Source organism: Cylas formicarius, unplaced genomic scaffold (genome assembly GCF_029955315.1).
Source record: "Cylas formicarius isolate icCylForm1 unplaced genomic scaffold, icCylForm1.1 PGA_scaffold_4__25_contigs__length_36172078, whole genome shotgun sequence".
Lineage (NCBI taxonomy): Eukaryota > Metazoa > Arthropoda > Insecta > Coleoptera > Brentidae > Cylas > Cylas formicarius.
In genome coordinates, this window is record NW_026844334.1 from 16463106 (window position 1) to 16485221 (window position 22116).

General features: G+C 34.0%; 3 protein-coding genes across 11 annotated transcripts; all 3 read left to right on the forward strand.

The window, feature by feature from the left end:
- The first annotated feature begins 1474 nt into the window (after positions 1-1474).
- LOC132701194 (uncharacterized) lies at positions 1475-8809 on the forward strand. 7 transcript variants are annotated; one of them, XM_060668935.1, is made up of 9 exons: positions 1475-1765; positions 3312-3537; positions 3782-3928; positions 4244-4405; positions 4454-4639; positions 6993-7166; positions 7821-7929; positions 8030-8252; positions 8303-8809. In XM_060668935.1, the coding sequence occupies exons 2-9, from the start codon at positions 3369-3371 to the stop codon at positions 8336-8338; spliced, it is 1206 nt and encodes a 401-aa protein (XP_060524918.1). In that variant the 5' UTR covers positions 1475-1765; positions 3312-3368; the 3' UTR covers positions 8339-8809. The 7 variants fall into 7 exon arrangements, with proteins under 7 accessions (XP_060524918.1, XP_060524914.1, XP_060524916.1 ...); XM_060668931.1 differs by having other exon boundaries at positions 1488-1765; positions 8319-8809; XM_060668933.1 differs by having other exon boundaries at positions 1495-1765; positions 7011-7166; positions 8319-8809.
- Positions 8810-9570: 761 nt separating this feature from the next.
- Positions 9571-10358, forward strand: LOC132700872 (putative glutathione-specific gamma-glutamylcyclotransferase 2). The gene has a single exon (XM_060668449.1). It carries the CDS (start codon positions 9776-9778, stop codon positions 10334-10336), a length of 561 nt encoding a protein of 186 aa, XP_060524432.1. The 5' UTR covers positions 9571-9775; the 3' UTR covers positions 10337-10358.
- Positions 10359-10495: 137 nt separating this feature from the next.
- Positions 10496-19755, forward strand: LOC132700871 (major facilitator superfamily domain-containing protein 8). 3 transcript variants are annotated; one of them, XM_060668448.1, is made up of 4 exons: positions 10496-10675; positions 17628-17826; positions 17878-18121; positions 18174-19755. In XM_060668448.1, the coding sequence occupies exons 2-4, from the start codon at positions 17638-17640 to the stop codon at positions 19448-19450; spliced, it is 1710 nt and encodes a 569-aa protein (XP_060524431.1). In that variant the 5' UTR covers positions 10496-10675; positions 17628-17637; the 3' UTR covers positions 19451-19755. The 3 variants fall into 3 exon arrangements, with proteins under 3 accessions (XP_060524431.1, XP_060524429.1, XP_060524428.1); XM_060668446.1 differs by lacking the exon at positions 10496-10675 and adding an exon at positions 10764-10995; XM_060668445.1 differs by lacking the exon at positions 10496-10675 and adding an exon at positions 13878-16635.
- The last annotated feature ends 2361 nt before the right edge of the window (positions 19756-22116 follow it).

Here is a 22116-nt window from a genome sequence, read left to right on the forward strand (position 1 = left end):
AAAAGTAATTCAGATCTTCTTACATTATCAATTATTTATTATTTCAAAATACAATTATATGTGTGATAATAACGGTTTTTGTTCAACTTGGCTTACGATCGGAATTAATTAATAATTATATTATTATGTTAATCGTTAGTAATACAAAATTATTTACAATATGACCAGTTAACAAGTAGTGGCACTTTAAAAATTGCATAAAGTCCCGCGACATTTCTGAAGGTCAAGTAAAAATTGGGTCCAGGTTTCCCTTAGAATCGTCGCAGAAAATGTTTATCAAAAGCGTCTAACATTTGACAGCGATTGCGCCATGACCTCTCGTTCAACGCCTACTATAGGGAAAACTAGGAGAAAATTAGGAGAGTCTGGTAGGATAGACATTCTAGACAAAATCGGAGAAAACTATGGTCACTTAAGCTATGATGTGTTACTTTTTTACCTTTAAAACCGTATAATTTTTAAATTCTAATATTGGACTCAAAAACAAGCAAAGTTGTTTGCATGTATTTTCTAATTGGGCACCAGTTTAAAGATTGCCCATCAAACCTATTTAGAATCATATTTTCTTCTCGTCATAATTACTCATGTGATAGGACTCAATTTTTTTAACAGTGTGTGTGTACCAGAATTACTTGAAGTAAGAAATTATGGCCGTTATGAGACGTGGAATTACTCCTTATGAATATTAATACAAATATAATAATAATGAGAGTATTTGGTTTGAGTTTTGGAATATTTAAAATGTTCTAAGATTGTACCAATTTATAACTACCCACCAGCTTTAGAATATCAGTTTGGTAAAGTTTTTGAATTTTGTTACAACTCGTGTTAAAATAATTATTTCGAAAAATTTCAGTTACTTTTAAAAAACCAAAATATCTTTCGTATGAGTAAATCTCTAATTCATTGAATAACAGGGAGTACATCATCGGGCTCTTTTTTGATCTTAGTAGAGCATTTGATAGCGTCGATCATGGATTGCTCCTAAGAAAACTAAAATATATAGGCATAAGAGATCCCGCATCCGAATAGGTTCTTTCGAATCTACAAGAACGCACGCAACACTCTGTTAATAAAGGTACACCTCAAGGTTCTTGTTTATCAACTACACTGTTTAATATGTTTATCAACGATCTACTTCTAAATTTAGAAAGCTTTGGCGTCACAATTTTATATGCAGACGACAGCAACATTATTTTAATATAATTATATTTAAATTTCATATAAAAGTGCTGAATCCGTCAGAGTGATAACAGGGTGGAGCAGCGATAATTGCTTAAATTTGAACTCAGATAAAACGGTGGCCATGAAAGTAGTACCAAAGAATTTTACAGTGGTTAGAAGTGTTTTGATGCGAGTGGAGCACAAATCAATTAAAAATGTATCAAGTACAAAATATAACACCTAAACTAAGCTCATGCTGCGTCTTAAAATTATCTAAAATACTGTTTCTATAGAGATTTTTAAATTGGTGTGTTTTGGTTTGATGGTTTGGTGTTGTTTGTTTGTGGTGATTTTAACATTAACTTCATTATATATTTTTTACTGTGGTAGTTACAATTATTATCGCAGAATTTTACGTAACTGTGCCAAAGGAATCATCTCTCCATATCGTTGTCGTTATAGTAGGCCAACCCGTTAACGAACGCAACCGTCACGCATCCCCTGATTCGTGGGGGAGAACAGCGGAGCGAGTATCGCGATTATAGTATTCGTGTTGATATGCTGTGATATACGTTATTACACAAGCACATTGGATAATAGAGTAAGTCTTAAATAATGTTTTAACGGCAAGCTGCTTAGTAGAATATGGAGGTTATGGGGTTGCATGCAAACTTTCCCTAACTGAGTCTTTTATTGATCGCGGACCAGTCTGCGACTGGAAAGATAAATTCGGGAGGTAAATATTCGGGAGACCCCGAATATTCGGGTTCCTTGTAGCGACAACATTTCAAACGGCGTCTTTTGTTGAGATTTTGAAAATCGCCCTTTCTTGTAGATGAAAATGATAAATGGTGTTAAGTTCCTGACAATACCAACAAAACATTTAATAAAACTATAAATCCTACAAACGGTACTATTGTATAATGAAATGCAAGGTTGCGTTATCACTCAAAAATTTTTTCTGGAGAATATTACTTCATGTTATGAGATACAATTTAATTCTACAAAATAGAAAAAACGAGATTCTAATAAATAACGTGACACAAAATTAATTAGATATCTGGCTCGATTTCTGGTAACCAGTGAAAATTTTAGTGCTTGTATAAAACGTGTCCTTCAAAAATGGCATCATCAATAATTGCCTTTCTATTACATCGCTTTGATCGATAATTAACACTGCATTCTATTTCGGTGTAGCCGACCAATTTTCGCATTGAAATTCGATAAAGTTCTGTTTGTATTGTTTCTGCTAAGTTTCTAGCAACACGTTCAACAATAAAATACTGATCGAGGCAACATTTCCATTATTATTATTCAATTATTCATTTCGGAATTCATTACTGCTTAAAAGGCATACAATTGTATTTATATAAATCTTGCTATTCTTCACTTATTCATTTCACTTCAATAACTACACACAACACATTTAATCTAAAATATAATTCTCCACATTTCAACCTGAGTTCCACCGCAGCTAAAATGAAACTGATTTTTAAATCTGAAATAATCTCAGATTTAATTTACCTCTTCATGTAACTTGAATTTTATCATAGCAATTTATAATATATAAATTTATATACGATGTTTTCTGTAAACTGAAGCAACCTGCTCAATGTAATCTCCACGAAAATTAGATGCTAGGACATACATTTTATATGACTTTCGTATAATGAGAATTGCTATCATTTAAAATATGGACTCCTTATATACCAACTTCTATATTGAACATGGTTATACATTTTTTGTTTTTCTTTCATCGTTGCTTCTTTGAACGGTTATTTTTTTAATTATAAAAATATTTATCATATATCTAGACTAAATAATCTTGCTATAATAATAAAATGATGTTTTCTTATTACCTTAATCATATTCTACTGCCAAAATTATAAAATTTTCGAAGCGAAATGCAGGACTCGCCTGATATGTTTTAATTCCATCATTCTTTTAATTTCGGGTGATGCTGTAGAAAGATGATCAGAAAGTACGCTCCTATAACCGACTGCAAATCTCATTTAATCGGTTCTCTTAGAAAACCAGCATTCATTTTTTTTTACAAATTTCTCCGTTGACGTACAAATACTGGTTTATACCGTATATATTATTTATATTATACTATTGTATATGACAATAAAAAATGCTTATTGCAGCGATACAATGTTAGCGAATGCAGAACCAGATCTAGAGGACAGCCTAAGCCTCTGGAGATGAAATCCTGTCTGCTTAGGGTGATGTTGGTTTTGTATTTGCCTTTGCCATATAGAGGACAACGTCTAGTTCCACCCAGGTCATACCAGGATGATGATGACGACCATGATGACCAGAATTTGCTGGGCGAGGATAGGGACGTGTACCAGCACCGAAACTGGACAGACGGTTAGTGCTAGACTTGTTGATATGTGCAACCAACTTTTTCAATAGGAAATCGATCCATTTACTGAATTGATTCAATCCAGATATATCGCTAGGGTATTTTATTTATAATGGCTTTTATTTTTTTAGAGTCTAGAGTCAATCAGTAATTTGTATTATCAAATTATATACACAGATTTACATACTAACATAACTTAAAAAGATTTTGTTGTTCATATACTTCTCAATACACTTTTTATGGTTTTAGAGAAAGGTTTGTTCGTCGGTGCACCATGTGAGCATGTTTGCAGCTCGCGGCTGCAACACGCTTACTGCAACTTGGTTACCAACATATGCGAGTGTGAGAAGAAATATCCGGTTAGACTTAGTAATCCCTACTCAGGATGTAGCAAGCGTGAGTTAACAGCATTTTTTTATTTTACAGACATTATCACACAACTTTTTACATGCTTTTATATGCCAGAATTGCTTAGTTAAGTGACATAAGCTAAGCATAACTAACCAAAACTATATACCATAGGTAGATCATATACCATAGACTAAGAAATATTTTTCACTCGATATCTTATATTCGATATTGTATACCGCCTCTAACAATAAGTTGTCATTAAGCATCTTAAGAGAAAGTTACAATGCTGGAATGCATCTGAGCTAAAGCTGAAGCATTTTGGAAATTTAGTCATTAAAACCGAAACATTTCTTTTCGTAGCTAAAAGTTTGGGCGAGCAATGCTACTACCACGAGACTTGCGAGTACACGGATCAGCACGCGTCTTGCATTCAGGTCCATCACAACGCCATATGTCAATGCCAGACTGGCTACCACGCCGTGTCTCTCCAGAAACCTTCGAAACGAACGTTTTGCGCCGAAGGCAGGTATGGCACCACTCCCGGTCTGATATTGTAACGACATTTTTCAGACGCTGTCGTCGTAGCGACAGACTTTTCAACCTTCGCAGGGGTCTTGTCGGGTATAGCCATACTGTCTGGCCTTATTTGTTTCGTACTGCATCTTTTTAATCAGAATTTGTACGGGTCTGGACATCGCCGGCATAGGTTTGGCAATGCCAATCTAGCTCCGCCCATATTGTTTTCCAGTGATCCAGGTAAGTGAATGCCGGTTGACATCAGCACGTAAATATACCTACAGATATATTACAAGGGGAACTACACTGATTTATAGTTATAGATGACGAGTGTCAGATTAGTTGAGTTTGAGATATGTTAAATACAAACGTTGCTTCCCTTCCGTCTTGTTTAAAAAGAAATGGTGTCGATATAACAAAAATTAACTGGTCTGAATGTCTCTTTATTTATTTCAAAAAAAAAAACAACTTATTGAAATTAAGTTAGTAAAGTATTAAAATATTAACGTCACAGCACAAATAATTCAAAACAATATATAACCACATCAATAGAGAAAAACAAGTGCATAATTTTAAATACTCCTGCCTAATATTAATTGTTTATTTACTGTTTATTGATTCAATTAATTTTCTAGTATACTCCGGGGAAATTGTGCTCGAGACTTCAGTAATGTTTACTTCTAATTCATTCTTATTAGATATTGGGGCACTATTTACTTTGTTTTTAATGTCAATGGGCTGGTGTCTTAATAACATTTAGGCAGTTATAAGCAACCAACCGCGTACCCGAAATGACGTGTGCTTTGGATCATTGTCATGGTAAAACCGATAATTGTTACCCATATTTAATTTTTGGGTACTAGCAACCAGATGCTCTCTTAATATATCCATAGACACATATTGGTTCATATTTCCTTCAATTACCTACTCCTGCAGATGACATACATAAGATCACTCCACCTCCACCGTGCTTTGCCGTAGCTTTTAAACTTTTCAATTTTAATTCCTCCTTAGGCTTTCTCCATATTGATATTTTTCCATCGGATCCAAATAAGTTTATTTGGTCTCATAGGCAAATATTAATGAATTCCAGAAGTTCAAATCTTTATAGATATGCTCTCTAGCGAATGCCAATCTCACGCATCTATTTCTTCGGCTAATGAAAGGCATATTTCTGTCAGTTCGACCATGTTAATTATTTTTTCGCAGGATTCGTCAAATTGTTTCGAGGTTACACCTTTTTCTAAACTGTCGTTTTACTTCGACACACATCTTGGGAGCACTTTTTTTTGGATAATTCGATACCTCCCTTACAATCTATCTTTTCTCACGTTCATTGAAGATCGTATTTGGAGCTAATTTTAACTTATTTTCGACCCCATTTTCGTTAACGCTCAATGATATGCTGAACAGTTGACGAACATGAGTAATAATTAAATTTATCGCGGAAATTGTAGTCCTACTACCCATTTAAAAAAAATCGTTTTACTGAAAAAACCTGTTTCAAAATGTCAAACTAAATAAAAAAACAATTGCAGTAATAAGTAAATTTCAAACTGATAAGTTTTGACACCGGTTATTGTTTTTACATTATTTAAGCTGTGACGTTAATATTTCATATAATTTAATTAGTTCCTTATGGTTAACTAAGTAAGGCATATTTAACACAAAAAGTAATTCACACTTTTTTAGAAGGCTCTTTACCAACTTAATTTCAATAAGTTGTTCTTTTTCCCAATAAATAAACAGACATTCAGACCAGTTAGTTTTTGTTATAGCGTCTGCATCATTTAAGCTGTCAGTCGCTGTATGTGACACTTTAGTTTATATGATTTTATTGATACAAAGTATAAAAATTACCTTAATGTGAAAGTAATAGAAAAGAACTGATTACAGAGCGACAACGAAATTATTGGTTGATAGTATGGCGTGTAAAAGTTAACTTCGTAATATTTTATTAAGTTCCTTTTAACGATGACCGGTTCATTTTGTTTGAGACATAGAATATATTTTTTGCACCCCTTCGTTGAACTTTAAAAATGGTTTTCCATGAATTCTCTGACTGTTTTTGATACATCACTACCATAAAATGGAGACTAAATGGTTAACTGTATGCTTTGGTCTATTTTTCAGCTACGTATAGAAATGTAAATTATTATTATTATTTAATCGACATTGTCTCAAACTAAGGTCATCTGACGAGTTCCGGTAGTAAAAAATTAAAGAGCAAAACTATATAGTAACAGCTTACGACAGTTTTTTTTTATCACCCCTTGAAATATGTTTTGTGTTTGCCGAAACTTTGTTCTATATGTGTAGCATCAGTGGAAAATAAACCTTGCAGAACATTAAATAAATTGAAATAATGCAATCTTAATTTGCGTGTACGATGAATGTACTAACGGCGTTACCTTAAATAATATAGATTTGTTCTTTAAATTTTAATCAGATTCTTCTAGTGACTGACTGTTTGTTATGTCTGTCTATGTGTCATGCATTGTACTTAATTGTGACTCGAACTTGTGTAAGCACACTTTAAATATTTGGGATTGTGACCACAGTACGACTTAGTGAATCCCTTTTGTTGGGTAAGGTAGCCCATCTGTTACAGGGTCTCTACCGCTACCTATAATGGTCAAGAATGGCGGCACTCAGTCGCAAGCGTCAAGCCGTAGGACGTTCGTATCTTCTATGGCGTCGCGGCGCACATCCAGCGCCGCCACGTACCACCGGAGCGGCATTGCTACCGTACCCGGCTCTCGAGCAGGTGCAGCTCGTACCGCTGCCATCTTGCTACTCTCCTACTGCGGTCAGATTGGGCCCCCTTGCGAAATCGGTATAACTCTGGGGCTGATTTGTTTGTGACGTTCGCATATTTTGTATGTGATGTTCGTGCTTCGGAGACTACTTGTTCAATTCCGACTTTCTGCTGCTTTGGAGTACAAATCGGCGTTCTTCAGATCGCCTCTTGGTCTGCGTTTAACGAATTTATGGAAATGCACTCGTCTGATATGATCCGAGGAAATAATACTTCTGCAGGCGAATTTACGCCGCGACCCTTCTGCATTTACCATTTTTGCAGAATTTAGACATAATTTTTTTTTCGAACTTTGGACTTCCGTGAGTCTGCGGCAACGCAAATAGTCGGAATCCTGTGGTCTTTGTTCTCAACTCCTGTCGTGTTCCGAATTTGCAACAATGCGGAAAGTTCGACAAACCGCAACTATTTAATTAAAATTTTATCTAGCTATTGTCCAATTTTTGAGTTCGGCTCTGCATAACCTCTATTTTTAGCCACTCTATGAAATTCCGATAAAGTAAGTATGATGGGGTAGCTGTCGGGCCAGTAGAAAGTCGGTCTGTGGCAAGATGGCAGCGGAAGGATGCTTTTTCTTACGATGTTCTGTGCTTGGCTTTAAAGGAAACATTCCTTGTAGATTTACAACATACACAAACCAATACACCTCTTCTAACACAGACACAGTAGTAGAAAGCATGCGATGTATGAGGAGTCTTGCATTCAACAAAAGGTAAGCATGGAATATGTCTCTGTCGCTTTGGACTGATTGTTATTTGTAATCCTCGTGCTCCGTGATCGGTAAATTTTGTGAAAAACCAACCAATCGAAAGGTTTACAGGTTCCAGGAGGCCTAGTATAGCCTCGGTGCATAGTTCCAATTCTATAAGGAGCTACAGTGCTCGGAGGTACGAGAGAGAGAGGGAACAGAAGGAAGAGAGGGAAATGCAAAGGCGTCTATCGAAAATGGCGACCGGGTCTATGAGTATAGGTCCTCCGACGCCTAGTCCCCATTCTACAGATGACCTCTTGCCAACTTTAAAGGAGGATGTTCAAGTACGGCAGATTTTAGAAACTTATAGCATAGTATATATAAGCAATTTAAGAGTCGTTACTTTCCAGGCACCCCCATTGGCCACTAAAGAAGATTCGACTACCAGTTTTCAAGAGGAAAACCTGCCTTCCACGTCGAGGCAGTATTCGTAGATTTATCCGAAGTGAAGTTGAGTTTTGATATGAGGTCTTTTAATATTTAAACGAAGCGATACCGCCATATTATTCAGTCGCCTAATTGAAATTGCTACTTTTTTGTAAACAGTAAAAAAACTGACAAAAAGGGCTTGAGTTTATTGTGATGGGATGTATTGGGGCAGAGTATTTAGTCGCATTTAGATAATTTTTACACCAAAGGAAAGGCGGGCGAATATAATTTAGATGTTAAGATGGAGTGACCAAGCTAAAATTTGAAGTAAACGTAAAGTATCCTTAAGAAACATTTGGTACGATAAATTTTAGTGTTTTATTAAATTGTGAAACGTTTTTCCGACAACACCTCGTGATGATCCTCGTTTACGAATTATTTATATATTACTAGACGTGTTAACAATAAAGTTTTGGTGTAAAACCATGTGGTACTTTTTTTCCTAGCGAACATGTCAAATTTAGTGAAATAAAAGTACAAAACATATTATTAATATAGAAACCATGATGCATGATATTTTGCTTAAGCTTTCAAATAGTTCTCTATATATCTCTTTATGACTTGTCAAAAATAGTCAAAATTTATCACAATCACTTAGTTCAAAGAAAATATAAACGACTGAATCATTGATTTCCTGAAGTGGCCGTTAACAAATGATTTATCACCAAAATACCCAACACACAAAGAAAAATTGAGAAATAATATAAAACAATTTTAGTATTGACGTATTAACGGAACATTTTTTTATTAAAAAATAGTAAATTATTTGTTAAGATTATAAGTATATCCAAAAAGATAAGTAATGCCTACTGCAGAACCACTGATGTTGCTTTAGCGGAATGTTAGGGGAACATCGCACATTGTGCTTTGCTTTTCGCAAACTACACCCTCGTTCACTATTGTTTTGTCATGCCTTAACTATTTAACAAAAAAAATAGAAACGTGTCTCTAAAAACTACAAAAAACCGTTAGTCAGTTCTAGTCAATTCTATAGTTAAGGCAATGTTGGTGAATTCTGCTTCAGGTTTCTGTTCCCATTTCTCCATTTCTCCCAGTGTATCAAAGAACATCGATCGAGTGTAATGTGGGTTGCCTACATTTGAACCGCGATCTAGGTCACAATCCGCCTGCGTTTACTTCCAGTAAACTGAGTTAATGACCTGATATGTTTCATCAGACAACCGCCTCGTGTACGCCGTCCCCATTCAAAACCTGAAATTTGCCGCTGTCGCGCGATGACGATCATCTGACGTTTTTAGAGCAATTAGGTTACAATGAAACAAGCATTCAGTATCAGTATTAAACGTTCCTAAGAAATTTGGGTGGTGATATTATTTAGCCTTATATATGTGATTGTATTAATTATTTATTCGGAAAAATGTGGGTGTTCGGCTACGGGTCTTTGATGTGGAAAGTGGATTTTCCTTACGAAGAAAACATTGTCGGCTATATCAAGGGGTACAAGAGGAGGTTTTACCAGCACAGCACCGATCATCGCGGTACGCCGGAGAATCCCGGTAGGGTGGTTACCCTAATCCCGTGCAAAGAAGACTCGAAGGTTTACGGGATTGCTTATAAAATCCGGGAGACCGACATCGAAGACGTGATCAATCACCTGGATTTTCGAGAAAAGGGTGGCTATGAACGGAAAAAGGTGGTCTTTCACCCGAAAGAGCACGACATACCACCGTTTGAAATGACCATTTATTTGGCGTCCGACGACAACCCTCATTATGCCGGACCAGCTGAATTAGATGAAATAGCCTTCCAGGTGGTCAATTCGGTGGGGCCTAGTGGACCGAACATTGACTATGTTTGCAATTTGGCAAAAATGATGCGCAGCGTCGTGCCGGACGTGCACGATGACCATCTATTTACACTCGAGAGTAAAGTTCTCGGCTTATTGGAAAAACAGAATGGAGATTTTAATAATTATTGAGAATAAACGCTTCGTAAGTAAATGCTTCATTTATTTAAATAATTCCCTTCGTTTTTGCCCTGTACCCATTTATTTATTGGCAAAATCATTAAGCTTTGGCGTGGTAGGCAACCATCACTACCTCGAACTTGGTTGAACAAGAATGACGTTTTGGGCTTTAGAAATCCGTTGGTCTCGCAATAGTCCTTTGTTCCATCGCTATCATATGTTTTGTGTCAGTTGTTTCTGTTGTATTGTTGTGGATATGTCTAGAGTTGGTCGTCAGTTCGCAAACAAAATTAACTAAAAAAAAGGATGCCGCCAACCATACGGAGAGGAGAAAATTGATCGGAAACAAAGGTAACTATTAAGAATTTATTACTTGTTTTTTTATACATTTGTCTCTAGGCCTATCATTTATTCCGGAAGAGGAAACGATCGGATAATCTATTTCATTTTGCGGTAATTGTTGTGCCGATGAAATTGTTATTTCATTAGTAATTTTGACCAACTGATGAATTTCAAAACAGTGTCTTGCGAGTAATTTGTTTTCGTGATACCTGTTGCAAGTCTAATTAAATATAGATCAAGGTGTCGCTTTTGTTTCTATGGGTTGTGAGAGTGATTTTGATTAAACATTGCAACTTAATAAAAGAAATCTGATGGCCGACAGAACATTGGTAATATGTGTTTTTTGACTTAGTATTCGTTTAGAAAAATAATTCGATACAATTTTCCTTATTTTCTACGATGAGATACGGGGGCGTGTTAAATTAGAGTTATTTATATAAAATGTGACAAAGATAGCATTAATCGTATATTGTGCAACAAGTTTGATGAACGCCATTGTAGCCGCTTTTTCGCACGAGAAGAGCAAGTGCTCAATAAATGTGATTGTGTGATTGAAGAAATTAATTAACGTGTTGCAAACTATACTTTTTTTAAGAACACGTTTACTGAGTGACGCGAGACGCGACCGTCAGAACTGACAAACAGCATAGGATATCATAGCTAAAATTTAGCGAAAACATTCGATCGCTCCCAATGGCAGAGAGTGAGAGAAATTATTTTAGTGAAATTTTGGACGGTAGCAACTAAAAAATTACTAAAACGACCGATAAAATGTTTTAATGCGTATGCATAAACTTAATGGCGATCATTGAAATTTCGGATTATATAAATTTCAATTTTCAATTTTTTTTTTGGGTAACTCCGATGTTTCAACTTTCTAAACTGCAAACTAATAGGCATAAATATGATCATCCCTTTTGAATACAAAAACCACTGACCTAGCATAATGAGTAATATTTTGAAAATATCTTAAGTGGCACTACAGATATTCAAGATAAGAGTACACTATGTGAGGACCTCAAACCCACAAAAGTTAAACTAGACAACCCAAACAAAAAAATTATAATATGCTATCAGCAGGGATCCGGATATATTCCAAAACGAAAAACCTAACGTTATCATCTCGGTTTAACATGTAAATAATTTTTAAATAGTTTAAATATGTATAGGGTGGCCCGTTTAAGAGGGGCCTATACCTTATCTCGAAACTTTCGGAGGTTACAAAAAAAATGTTGTTTCTATTAAAATTTTATTGCATTTTTGGACAAAGACAAATTCAACGATATATATATATATATATATATATATATATATATATATATATATATATATATATATATATATATATATATATATATATATATATATATATATATATATATATATATGAGTATGGGTCTGTGATGCACCGTTTCGAACTTATTAGCGATCATCTTCAGAATTCAGGTTATGTTTAAACATCATTGTTGGGTTGCTTATCAACTTTTTACACTTTTTTCCATCTATTAGTTTTACGAAAATAATGCTTTTCTTTACGCAATGATCAAGGTTAAAATATTTTCTTAAAATGCGCGTTGTTGCCACGTTTCGCAAAATGATGTGCAAAATGATGTTTTTCTCAGTTTTCTTGAATGAGACACCCTGTATGTAATTGGAGTTTCGAATAGCCACTTTAATAGCAATTTCAATTATATAATATAGCAAGCGTCTCTTACCGTATTAGCTTAATTGGCAGATAAAATTAAAAACTGGGTATAAAATATGAAACTGTGATTTGGATCCTTATCAACTTGTTCAACAGTTTTAGAGCATTGTTAAGAAGTCGTATTCAAAACAGAATGTTAAGCTTTTGCACAATGTTGCCAGATTTCGCAATTACTTATTTCTACGATTAAATAAATGTCTTCGTGAAATGACGGTTTATCTTTGTAAACCATATCTTTCAATGTTCCCCACAAAAAATCTGGACTCCTCGCTGGCCAGGAGATGGAGGAGATTTTGTCCAATCCACTCTCTGAAAGTTTCATTTAAACAACGAATGATTGCAGCACTTCGATGTTAAGGAACGCCATCTTGCTGCCAAATTAAATTTGGATGCTCTTTTTGGGTAATATTATTGCGTATAAGTGACCGAATTTCATTCGTCAAGTTTAAATATCGTACAAATGTAAGTTTTGTTTCTAAAATATGGGTCTTAAAAGTCTAGATCTCCAGATTGCGGACCATTCTTGCACGGATTTCCCCCTACTTGTTTACTTCAAAAACATATTTTTTATTTTCTGAACGCCAATAATGCATATTTTTTGTATTAAATAACACCACAGTGAGTATTGATTCATCGGTCCAAATTATATTTTGAAATATGTTATCTTAAGTTAAAATATGCTTCTTGTAGTTTTTCTATTGATGTGAATTTAAATGGCTTATAACTGTTATTTTTTAAACATGTTTGAAGTGTGGTTCATCTTACGTCTACATTTGCAGAGGCAAGGCGTGTGGAGGTCTCTGGATTATTTTCAAAATGCCGAAGAATATCTAGCTCCATATTTTCATCTAATACCGTTCGGCTCCTACTTTTTTTCACTAAAACACTGCCAGTTGTTCGAAACTGCTGGTATATTTTGGCAATTATTTCTTCCTGGCAATCTCTTATGGAGAAATTTAGTTCGTTATTGTCTGAGAGCAAGAGCATTCTAATAGATCAACTTTTTTCTCCTTCGTATACGTTATACAAAATAGTCTCAACAAAAATGCAACTTAATAAAATACCCTTAATGCACTGATACCTGTCAAAAAATCCTCAAAATTACCACAACCGAGAACTACTATTGTTTTCAATGCTACTGCGATTATTATGACAAAAAGGTCAAAATTAATAATATCAACAATTTTGTGATTGTGTATTTCAACGGGCAGGTTTCTATATATTTTATAACGACATATGGCCTATATTGATAAGAATATGAATATTTTTATTACATTACATATTTCATTTACAAGATTCTTAAATTATGAATGTAAAAGAATTTATGTATGTATCATTTTGCGAAACACGGCAATACGGAGTATTTTAAGAAAATATTTTAAATTTGAACATTGCCCTAGATAAGCATTATTTCCGTAAATATAATAGATAAAAAAAGTTCAAAAACTGAATAAGCAACCCAAAAATGATGGTTTAAACATGACCTGAATTTTGAAGATGATCGCTAATAAGTTCGAAACGGTAAATCACTGAGTAATACTCATATATATCGTTGAATTTTTCTTTGAAAGGACTATGAAACAATGCAGTAAAATGTAGGGCGTTCTATTTAAAAAAATGTAACTTTGTTTTACCACCCTGTATATAAAAAAGTGACGATTAGGAAAATAAAAAAAGGTCATTTTAATAGAAACAACTTTTGAATTTAAAAATCCCCGTAGGTTTCGAGATAAGGTATAGGCTCCTCTTAAAGGGATCACCCTGTACAGTGTGTTCAAATTTGGAATGAGGACCTCCAACACGATTTCAAAATTAAAATTTAAGACAAGCATGAACAATATTGTGCTATTTCACAGAAAATTACAAAGTTAAGCGCGAACCATATTGCGGTAGTTTAAAATGTGTTGTCTGTTGGCGATTTTATTTTCTAGCCACTAGTATACAAAAAGTATGAGTATAATAAAACAAAAATTATCTTTTATTAATTAAATACTAACCTTGGAATAACGAGTTAATATTGTAGGCAACAATTTTGACAAAAGTCATTTTAGTCACGGGTTTTAAATTAAACAAAAAGTATTACTTCTGTTAGGTCTGGAAAGGTAGTTGCAGACGGAAGTTAAATTTTTAAGTACTGGAATATTATTCTTCTATAATTCTTCCTTATTTCTATTGTTCCATAGCTCAAGGGCTATTTGAGAAGTCAATTTAATAGTAATAAGTAAGTTAAGTAAGTTAAGTAATTTAATAGTAACAAGTGTGGTAAGCGATACATTTTTGGAAAACAATACAAATATATTTTTCTACTCCTTTCTGTAAAATACCTAATTATACACCGTTTTAGCGTACGGGAAGCGTCACTTTGCCACGTGATCTTCATGTCCCATGGATCCGAGCCTCTTCGGACAATTGGATTTTCCCGCACGCGTTTGTTTTCCGAGACTTTACCGCACGGCTTGAATTTTGACGTTTGTCAATTCTGACGGTCATATAGATGGATGTATTCGTGTTGTTTTGTAAAAATGTACTCAAAAACTAACGATCATAGAAAAAGTATGCTATGCAACACGTTTGGTAAACTTTTTAAGTCACTGGATTGTTAAACACTCGCTCTGCTCGTGCCAAATAAATTCGTGACTCAAATGCCATTTGCCGCCAAAATTTAAGCCGGGAGTAATATTTCCGATTGCAGCCACTTGTGCCGTAAAATTCCGGAAATTTCCTTGCAGCCGTAGAATTTCAATACAAATTCTGATACCACACAAAATTCTAAGTAACATCTACATACTGGGAATCAAGAAAATTTATTAGTCATGGCGTCAATTCTTTATGTTAAAAGTTTTTTTAGTCTAGGAAATAATCCATCGTTAAAATCCATACTTAGCGACCCGGTACATATACGCTGTCTTACTGTGACGTAGCACGGCCATTTTTTTGGCGAAGTTTGGTATAGAGCAAACCGATTTACTATTCAGTTGATAGGGCTGTTTCAGTTGTTTTTGTAAGTTTTAGAATTGGAAATGAAATAATAAGTTATTTTATTGAAAATCAAAATATAACCTATAAATATTAACCGTGTTTGAATATTAGTGTATCCCACATTTCAAGATTTTAGGCTATATTTTCGTTTTCAATAAAATACTCTAACCCAATGTTTAATTTCTAATTCGAATTCTGATAAGGTACTAATTGAATAGTTACTGCTAATAAATAATGACGAAGTCCATTAAATAGTCTCTAATAATTAAAAACGCAAAAAATTTGAAACATCTGCAAAAACTTATATGAAAAATCATTTTTGTTAGATCACAAACGTTGACTGACTATCACTAGTATAGCGCATAATGAAAAGATTGCAGCAGTCTTCTTCCACTGTTCAGACATATTTAAATATTTTTCTAATATTTCGTCCGATCGACAATCGCTTTCACTGAGAGATAGTATGAACTACTTTATTAATTCTGTTATTCTTAGGATGCTCTTTGAAGAGTAGGCGGTTAAAATAAGAAAATACATTTAAAAAGCTTTTTTTTTTCAGTAAGTTATTTGAAAATGTTTTTCAAAAATTAGATTTTCCAAAAATCGTCGTAGCTTTGCTTATGCTGTTAGAAATTGGAATATTTAAAACATGAATCAAAATCAACTGTTTATTGATAATAAAACCGTATAAAAGCGACGACAATTTTTTATTAAATTTTTTATTTCGGGACTTCTGCCAGCGTTGGTAAAAACTACGCAGTTACGCTTAAAAATAACCACGCTTGATAAAATTTCATGAAAAATGTCAAGGTTAAAAAAGACAACTGTATATCAATGTTCAACGTTAATTCATTAGCATTATGAAACGGGTGTAAAATCAAATTTAAATTAGGCGGTTATTTATTTTGATTTCGTATTTCGTATTAACTTTTCCAGGAAAAACAACAGTCAACTTGAAGAAAGCTGTTCCTTAAAAATAGTTATGTCAAGGAAACAATACATTTAGTTTCATTTTTAATCGCATCAAATCAGAAAGCTAACCAAAACTAGATAATAAAAGGAAAATTAGGTAAAAACTATTATAGGAATTTTTGAAGTAATCTCATTTAAATAAACACATTTCTTGAGAAAGCAGATTGTAGACGTAGCCAAATATTTATCATTTTCTGAAACAATCAGAATCGTTTTGTATAAATTGTTTGGAGTGCTTAATATGACTTATACAATTTACGAAACTTTAGTCCATTATACGGCATGAGATGTGGGAGAAAAAAATTGCAATATGGTGAGTACATACACATGTTATAACAAAAATTTCAAGTACAAAATCGTTCCTTCAAAGCTACCATGTTAAACGAATCAACGAACCGAGACGTGTGGTTAACAAAACAACATCTTATAGGGAAGATAGTGTTACAGCTTTACGTAATTACTTGTTCGATTGCGTGACTGCAAGTGATGGTCGACAAGGCGAGCTGAGCATATCATAGTTCCTGATCAGAATTCAGACATATATTGTAAAATATAATATTCCTTTGAGCGGTGAAAATCTCCATATGGTTTTTTATTATGCTAATAATATATACAATTATAAAGGCTCTTGTTTCTTCATTATAATTAGGACCTCGAACGAAATTAAAAATGAAAAAGTTTTTGTCAATTTTTTCTTAAACAATTGCAATATTCCACAAAATCATTTTTGCCGACGACTTTCAAATGCTGTATCAATCGATTCGTTTTTCCACTTGTGGTAGGGAACTCGACAGGTTACATTGATACTATTTTATCAAGGTTTATAAAACTACTGAAATAGGATGATGCTTAGTTTTGGTTAGTTTCCAATATATATCCTACACACGAATTTTTGACCACCTGTATATCTTGACAGCCAATTTTTTTATGATCAATGAACATGATATTAGTGATCGCAAGGCTACTTTAAAATATAGTGTTTAATGTAAGAGTTGAACTTTGCTGAACGATGTGTGCTGGTAAATATTCTGCGCAAACATAAAATTTGTTTTTTGTGAATCTCATAGGGAGAGTGTTTATTGCAAACTTAAAATTTGTGTATTTTAATATATAGTTCTTTGGAATATCTCTTTATGTCTTCGAAATTCTTCTTCGGAAGAAATGATTTCTAAAAATTGAAAATGACGGTTAATATCGACCCACTAATACAATACTTTGTTATTTGGTTTTTCTGCGAGTGAAACATTTGTAAATTTGTAGAATACAATTTGCAATTTTCGTATATTTATTAGTGCAATTTTCCAGGAATTACGTTATGGCATGGTACGAAAAAGTTCGACTCCTAATAAAGGACTCCCGCTCACCGAAGACCAAAGATAACTTAGAAACGCCCGAAGAGTACAAAGAAAGATGGATCTCGATATACATCATTTATTTCACAATGTTTATGATATCATTAGGCTTCAGCATTATAGTTACTGGGGTCTGGCCGTATTTAGACAAAGTAAGTAAGATGACTTCCCAGTCTCTTTTCGTTGGTAACTCTCATTTTTAGCTGGACCCAACCGCTGGAAAGGAGTACATGGGGTTCGTGGTGGCGGCCAACCCTTTCGCTCAGATGTTGTTTTCGCCTTTGGTCGGATGGTGGACCAATAAAGCGGGTTCTATAAGAATACCGGTAATTGTTTCCCTGGTGATATTTACTTTAGCCAGCGGTCTGTATTCCTCCTTGGAACTGTTCGAAACGAATAGGAAACACTGGATGCTGTGGTCGCGATTTCTCGTCGGTGTAAGTTCTGGTAATTGTATTGGAGCGGTTATTGTATTTGGTTTAATCTTCTAATCTTATAGCTAATGTCGCTGCCTGCAGATCCTACCTCTCCGCAGCTACCAGATATTCCGAACGGACCAAAGCGGTATCCATGATTTCCTTAGCTCAAGTGCTCGGATTCGTTATAGGCCCGGCAATCCAGGCCGCCGTGGTCCCTTTAGGCGACGACGGATTATGGATCATCCCCAACAGACTTAAATTGAACATGTATACTGCCTCCGGTTGGATTAACGCCGCGTTATCTTTAATTAACATCTTCCTCTTCTTACCGAAATATTTTAAAGAATACAAAGTCGCAGCCAAAGAGGCTATGGTCAAGCAAGGCAAAACCAATGAGAAGGACATCTGGAAAAACAATAATCCGGATTATTTTGCCGCGTGGAGCTTAATTGTGGCATTTTTCGTATTGGTTTTCAATTTCATGTTGTTAGAAACGCTGGCCACCCCTGTCACGATGGATCAGTTTGCTTGGTCCAAAAGCGAGTCTTTGTATTACATGGGCATACTGATGTCTATTGGTGCTATCGCTTCCATCGCAACATTCGCTTCTATAGGTGCCCTATCTAAAAAGTTTTCTGAAGTTAAAATTACGATTTGGGGTGGTTTTCTGTTTATGGTGATCGGACGGGTGCTGTGCATACCATTTGGAGGAGATCTACCGCTAACGTACGATTCAGACTTTAAAGTCAACCTAACTGTATTTTGCCATGATAAGTTGAAGAATGTTTCCGCCCCTTTTCTCGATTATGAAATTTTAAATCAGTCTCTTAGGGAACACGGACGCTGGTTGGATTTAGAAGCGACGAATCGAAGTTATATCAGGTACATGACCCTAAATTGTGGCGAAGAATTGGTAGGGTGTCCTTCAAGTCAAGAATGGTGTAGCTATATACCCGCGATTAATTTGGTTCAGTTCATATTCGGATTTATTTTCACTGTATTCGGGTATCCTGTTGGGGTAACTCTCATACAGACATTATTCTCAAAGTTACTAGGGGCCAGACCTCAGGGCGTTTGGATGGGACTTATGACGGGTTCAGGGTGTCTTTCAAGAGTAATGGGTCCGGTCTTTATCACTTACGTTTATGAAGAGTACGGCACGATTTGGACGTTTGGGTTTACCACAGTGATGATGGCGGTCAGTTTGGTGTGGCTCCTTTGCTTTAGGAAGCGTTTGGAGCCGGTAGACTTGGAAAGTTTGGCGATACCTGATCGGCAAATGCAAGATTTTACCTCTGTTGAGATCGACGAAGACGATAACGAGATCAAAGAGAATTTTGAGGATCCGCCAAGCTGATGTCATTATGTTTTTGATATTATCGTTGTTTTGTTATTGTACTTAAAAAGAATTGCCATAGTATAATTGGTAAATATTTTTGTATTCAACTTAGACGAACAATCTTTTGGTGATATTAACGAACTCGAATACTCTAAAAGTTTCGTTTTCCCGATCGACTGAAAAATCTTGTAATTATGGAAGAAAGGCGCTCTTCGGGAACTTTCTGACATATTAAGGTTGCATGCTTAAGAATGTATACAGGGACGAAATGTGCAAGTTACTTCGAAGAATCTTTTATTGATCGGCATACATATATATATATATATATATATATATATATATATATATATATATATATATATATATATTTAATATGTAAGTGGTATTTATGAATTTTAGATGTCAATAAACGATTTTTTTATGGTGTTAGAAATGGTTTATTTGACCCTGTTCTTTTTTTAGAAACCTATGGAAACGTTCAACTGAACGAAATTATATATCCACAACCGCTAAATTAAAAATCAAGTCTTAAGTCAAATAGTTTGTTTTCATTTTTAGATTTCTACTGCCGCTGGTGAGACACAAAAATTTTTGGCCAGTCAATCAAAGAAAACGGGGGGTCTTATTTCGCAAAAATTATTATTAATGTTTTCAAAAGCAAACCTCTAAATCAACATGTTTCGATAATATACAACTGCGATAGTCCACTAAATCTTTTAATTTAAAAACACCTTCATTTTGATTCTAAGTTTTAACGGAAACCCTGTCAATTTCTGTTGAAAACTTAATTAGCCATCAATTTCGTGGAAAAGGAGGGGGGATTCGTTCTTTGGTTTACTAAATTTCTTGCATCAGTTCGTATTATTTGTATCCGCGATCTTAAAATCTTTATTTCGAACTTATAAATAAGTGATGGAGAGTAAATAGAAAATTAACTAAAATCAATCTATTGTTGATCTGCGGTGATACAGCAAAAGCTCACCTTTGTGTGCAGTATTTATCAGCCTTTACATGAAGCAGTGAAATTCTGAGATTTAAGAAAAAGTGTTGGTTATTACGAAAATAACACCATATTTTTTTATTGTTCATAAACCAAAATAAATATTAGAGGTCTTTTTCGTCATGAGGCGGCATCCCATAAAAATAAAAACGTATATTATTTTAATTTTTTTTGTAGTTCTACACATTACAATAATTATTTTTACACATGTAGGTATTTATTTTATTCTATATCTTTTGAAATGGCTCTTATCCAACTAGGACGAAACGGGTTAGGAAAAAACAAAAATCCGATAAAGTCAAATTACTTATTCAAAATTTAACTTGTGGGAGTTTAAGAACAAAAATTTGACTAATAACCTGCTTTAATTGCTCAGATTGGTATTTTCAAATCAAGCACTTCCTTGTTTTTAAACGTGACAATCTATTTGTTTTTTGGAGATGAAAAAGGGGATTAAATAAGTATATGAAATAGAAAAAACAACAATCAATGAGAGAGAATAGGGTAGAGTTTAATATAATTTAATTGATGGCAAAAAATTAAGACTATGTTATATTTAAAGTCAGGAAAGATGATATTGCTTTACAATTTTAACCAACGAATTTTTATTTAATAACATAAATGTCTATCTATATATATTATTCAATTTCATTAAAATTTGGTGTTTGGATTGTTTCAACCTATCTAGATCTGTAAAACGATATATCTATTTATTAATTTATGTAGTTTTTAATATACTAGTGAATGAATTTTTTATGCTGATGCAAATAATCGAAATTGTTAATAATTACAACAATGGTCACAACAACAAAACCAAAAATCAATGTATAGTTCAACTTGTTTGTTTTTATTTTCACATTACTCCCTTTCCTGGTAGTTTTGTCAAAAACCTTCGTGTTTTTGTCATTTGAGTCTTCCTCCACAAAATTAATTATGATCATCCGGTTTCCCACTAAAATTTCAATTTTGAAACCCAATAATTGTAATATAAATTTTAGTGGCCAACCTTAATTAGTAATATTTTTTTATATTAGTATGCAATTTTTTTGTAAAAACTATTTACGAATTGAAGAACAGAAGGCGAAAAATATTTATATTAGTGTAAGTGGTAAGTTCTTTGAATTGTCTTAAATATATATGTAGGGGCTTACTTACGATGAACTTTTTGGAAATTTGAGAAACATGAAAATATAAATGCTACAAATAAACATTCCGACGAGGAGAATGTACTTCAAAAAATATCTAGCAGCATAATATTCTATTTTCTAAAATATCAATAACATTATCAGGCAGCAACCAAAATTCTTTTTTAACAAACTTGTTATATTTACTTGACAAATAAGCTGGTTCAATTCGTCTAGTCGAGCACTTTTATTCTTTTAACGAGGCAATATATTTTGTCTTTTAGAGGTGACAAGTTAAATAAGATGAAATTAGAAAAAAACACTATGCGGAAAATAAGTAGAGTGTAATAATTTAACTGATTAAAAATCAGTAACATATGTCACCTCTAAGAGTTGCTGTATGCGTTTTAATTTTTTGATCGAATTTTTATTAATAACTTCCTATATCTATACCTATATTTTATTTAATTTCGTTAAAATTCTGCAGCGTCATCTATATTGGTAAGGGGCCGTTTCCGCTTAACTAGATTAAAATTATTGCATCCAGTGGCGCCTCGGAG

Coding starts and splice junctions, on each gene's coding strand:
- LOC132701194 (XM_060668931.1), top strand. CDS start 3,369: ATGAAATCCTGTCTGCTTAGGGTGATGTTGGTTTTGTATTTGCCTTTG. Junction 3,929..4,243: donor CTACTCAGGATGTAGCAAGC/GTGAGTTAACAG, acceptor TTCTTTTCGTAG/CTAAAAGTTTGGGCGAGCAA. Junction 4,640..6,992: donor ATTGTTTTCCAGTGATCCAG/GTAAGTGAATGC, acceptor TTGTTGGGTAAG/GTAGCCCATCTGTTACAGGG.
- LOC132700872 (XM_060668449.1), top strand. CDS start 9,776: ATGTGGGTGTTCGGCTACGGGTCTTTGATGTGGAAAGTGGATTTTCCT.
- LOC132700871 (XM_060668445.1), top strand. CDS start 16,610: ATGTGGGAGAAAAAAATTGCAATATG. Junction 16,636..17,627: donor GAGAAAAAAATTGCAATATG/GTGAGTACATAC, acceptor GCAATTTTCCAG/GAATTACGTTATGGCATGGT. Junction 17,827..17,877: donor TCTGGCCGTATTTAGACAAA/GTAAGTAAGATG, acceptor TCTCATTTTTAG/CTGGACCCAACCGCTGGAAA.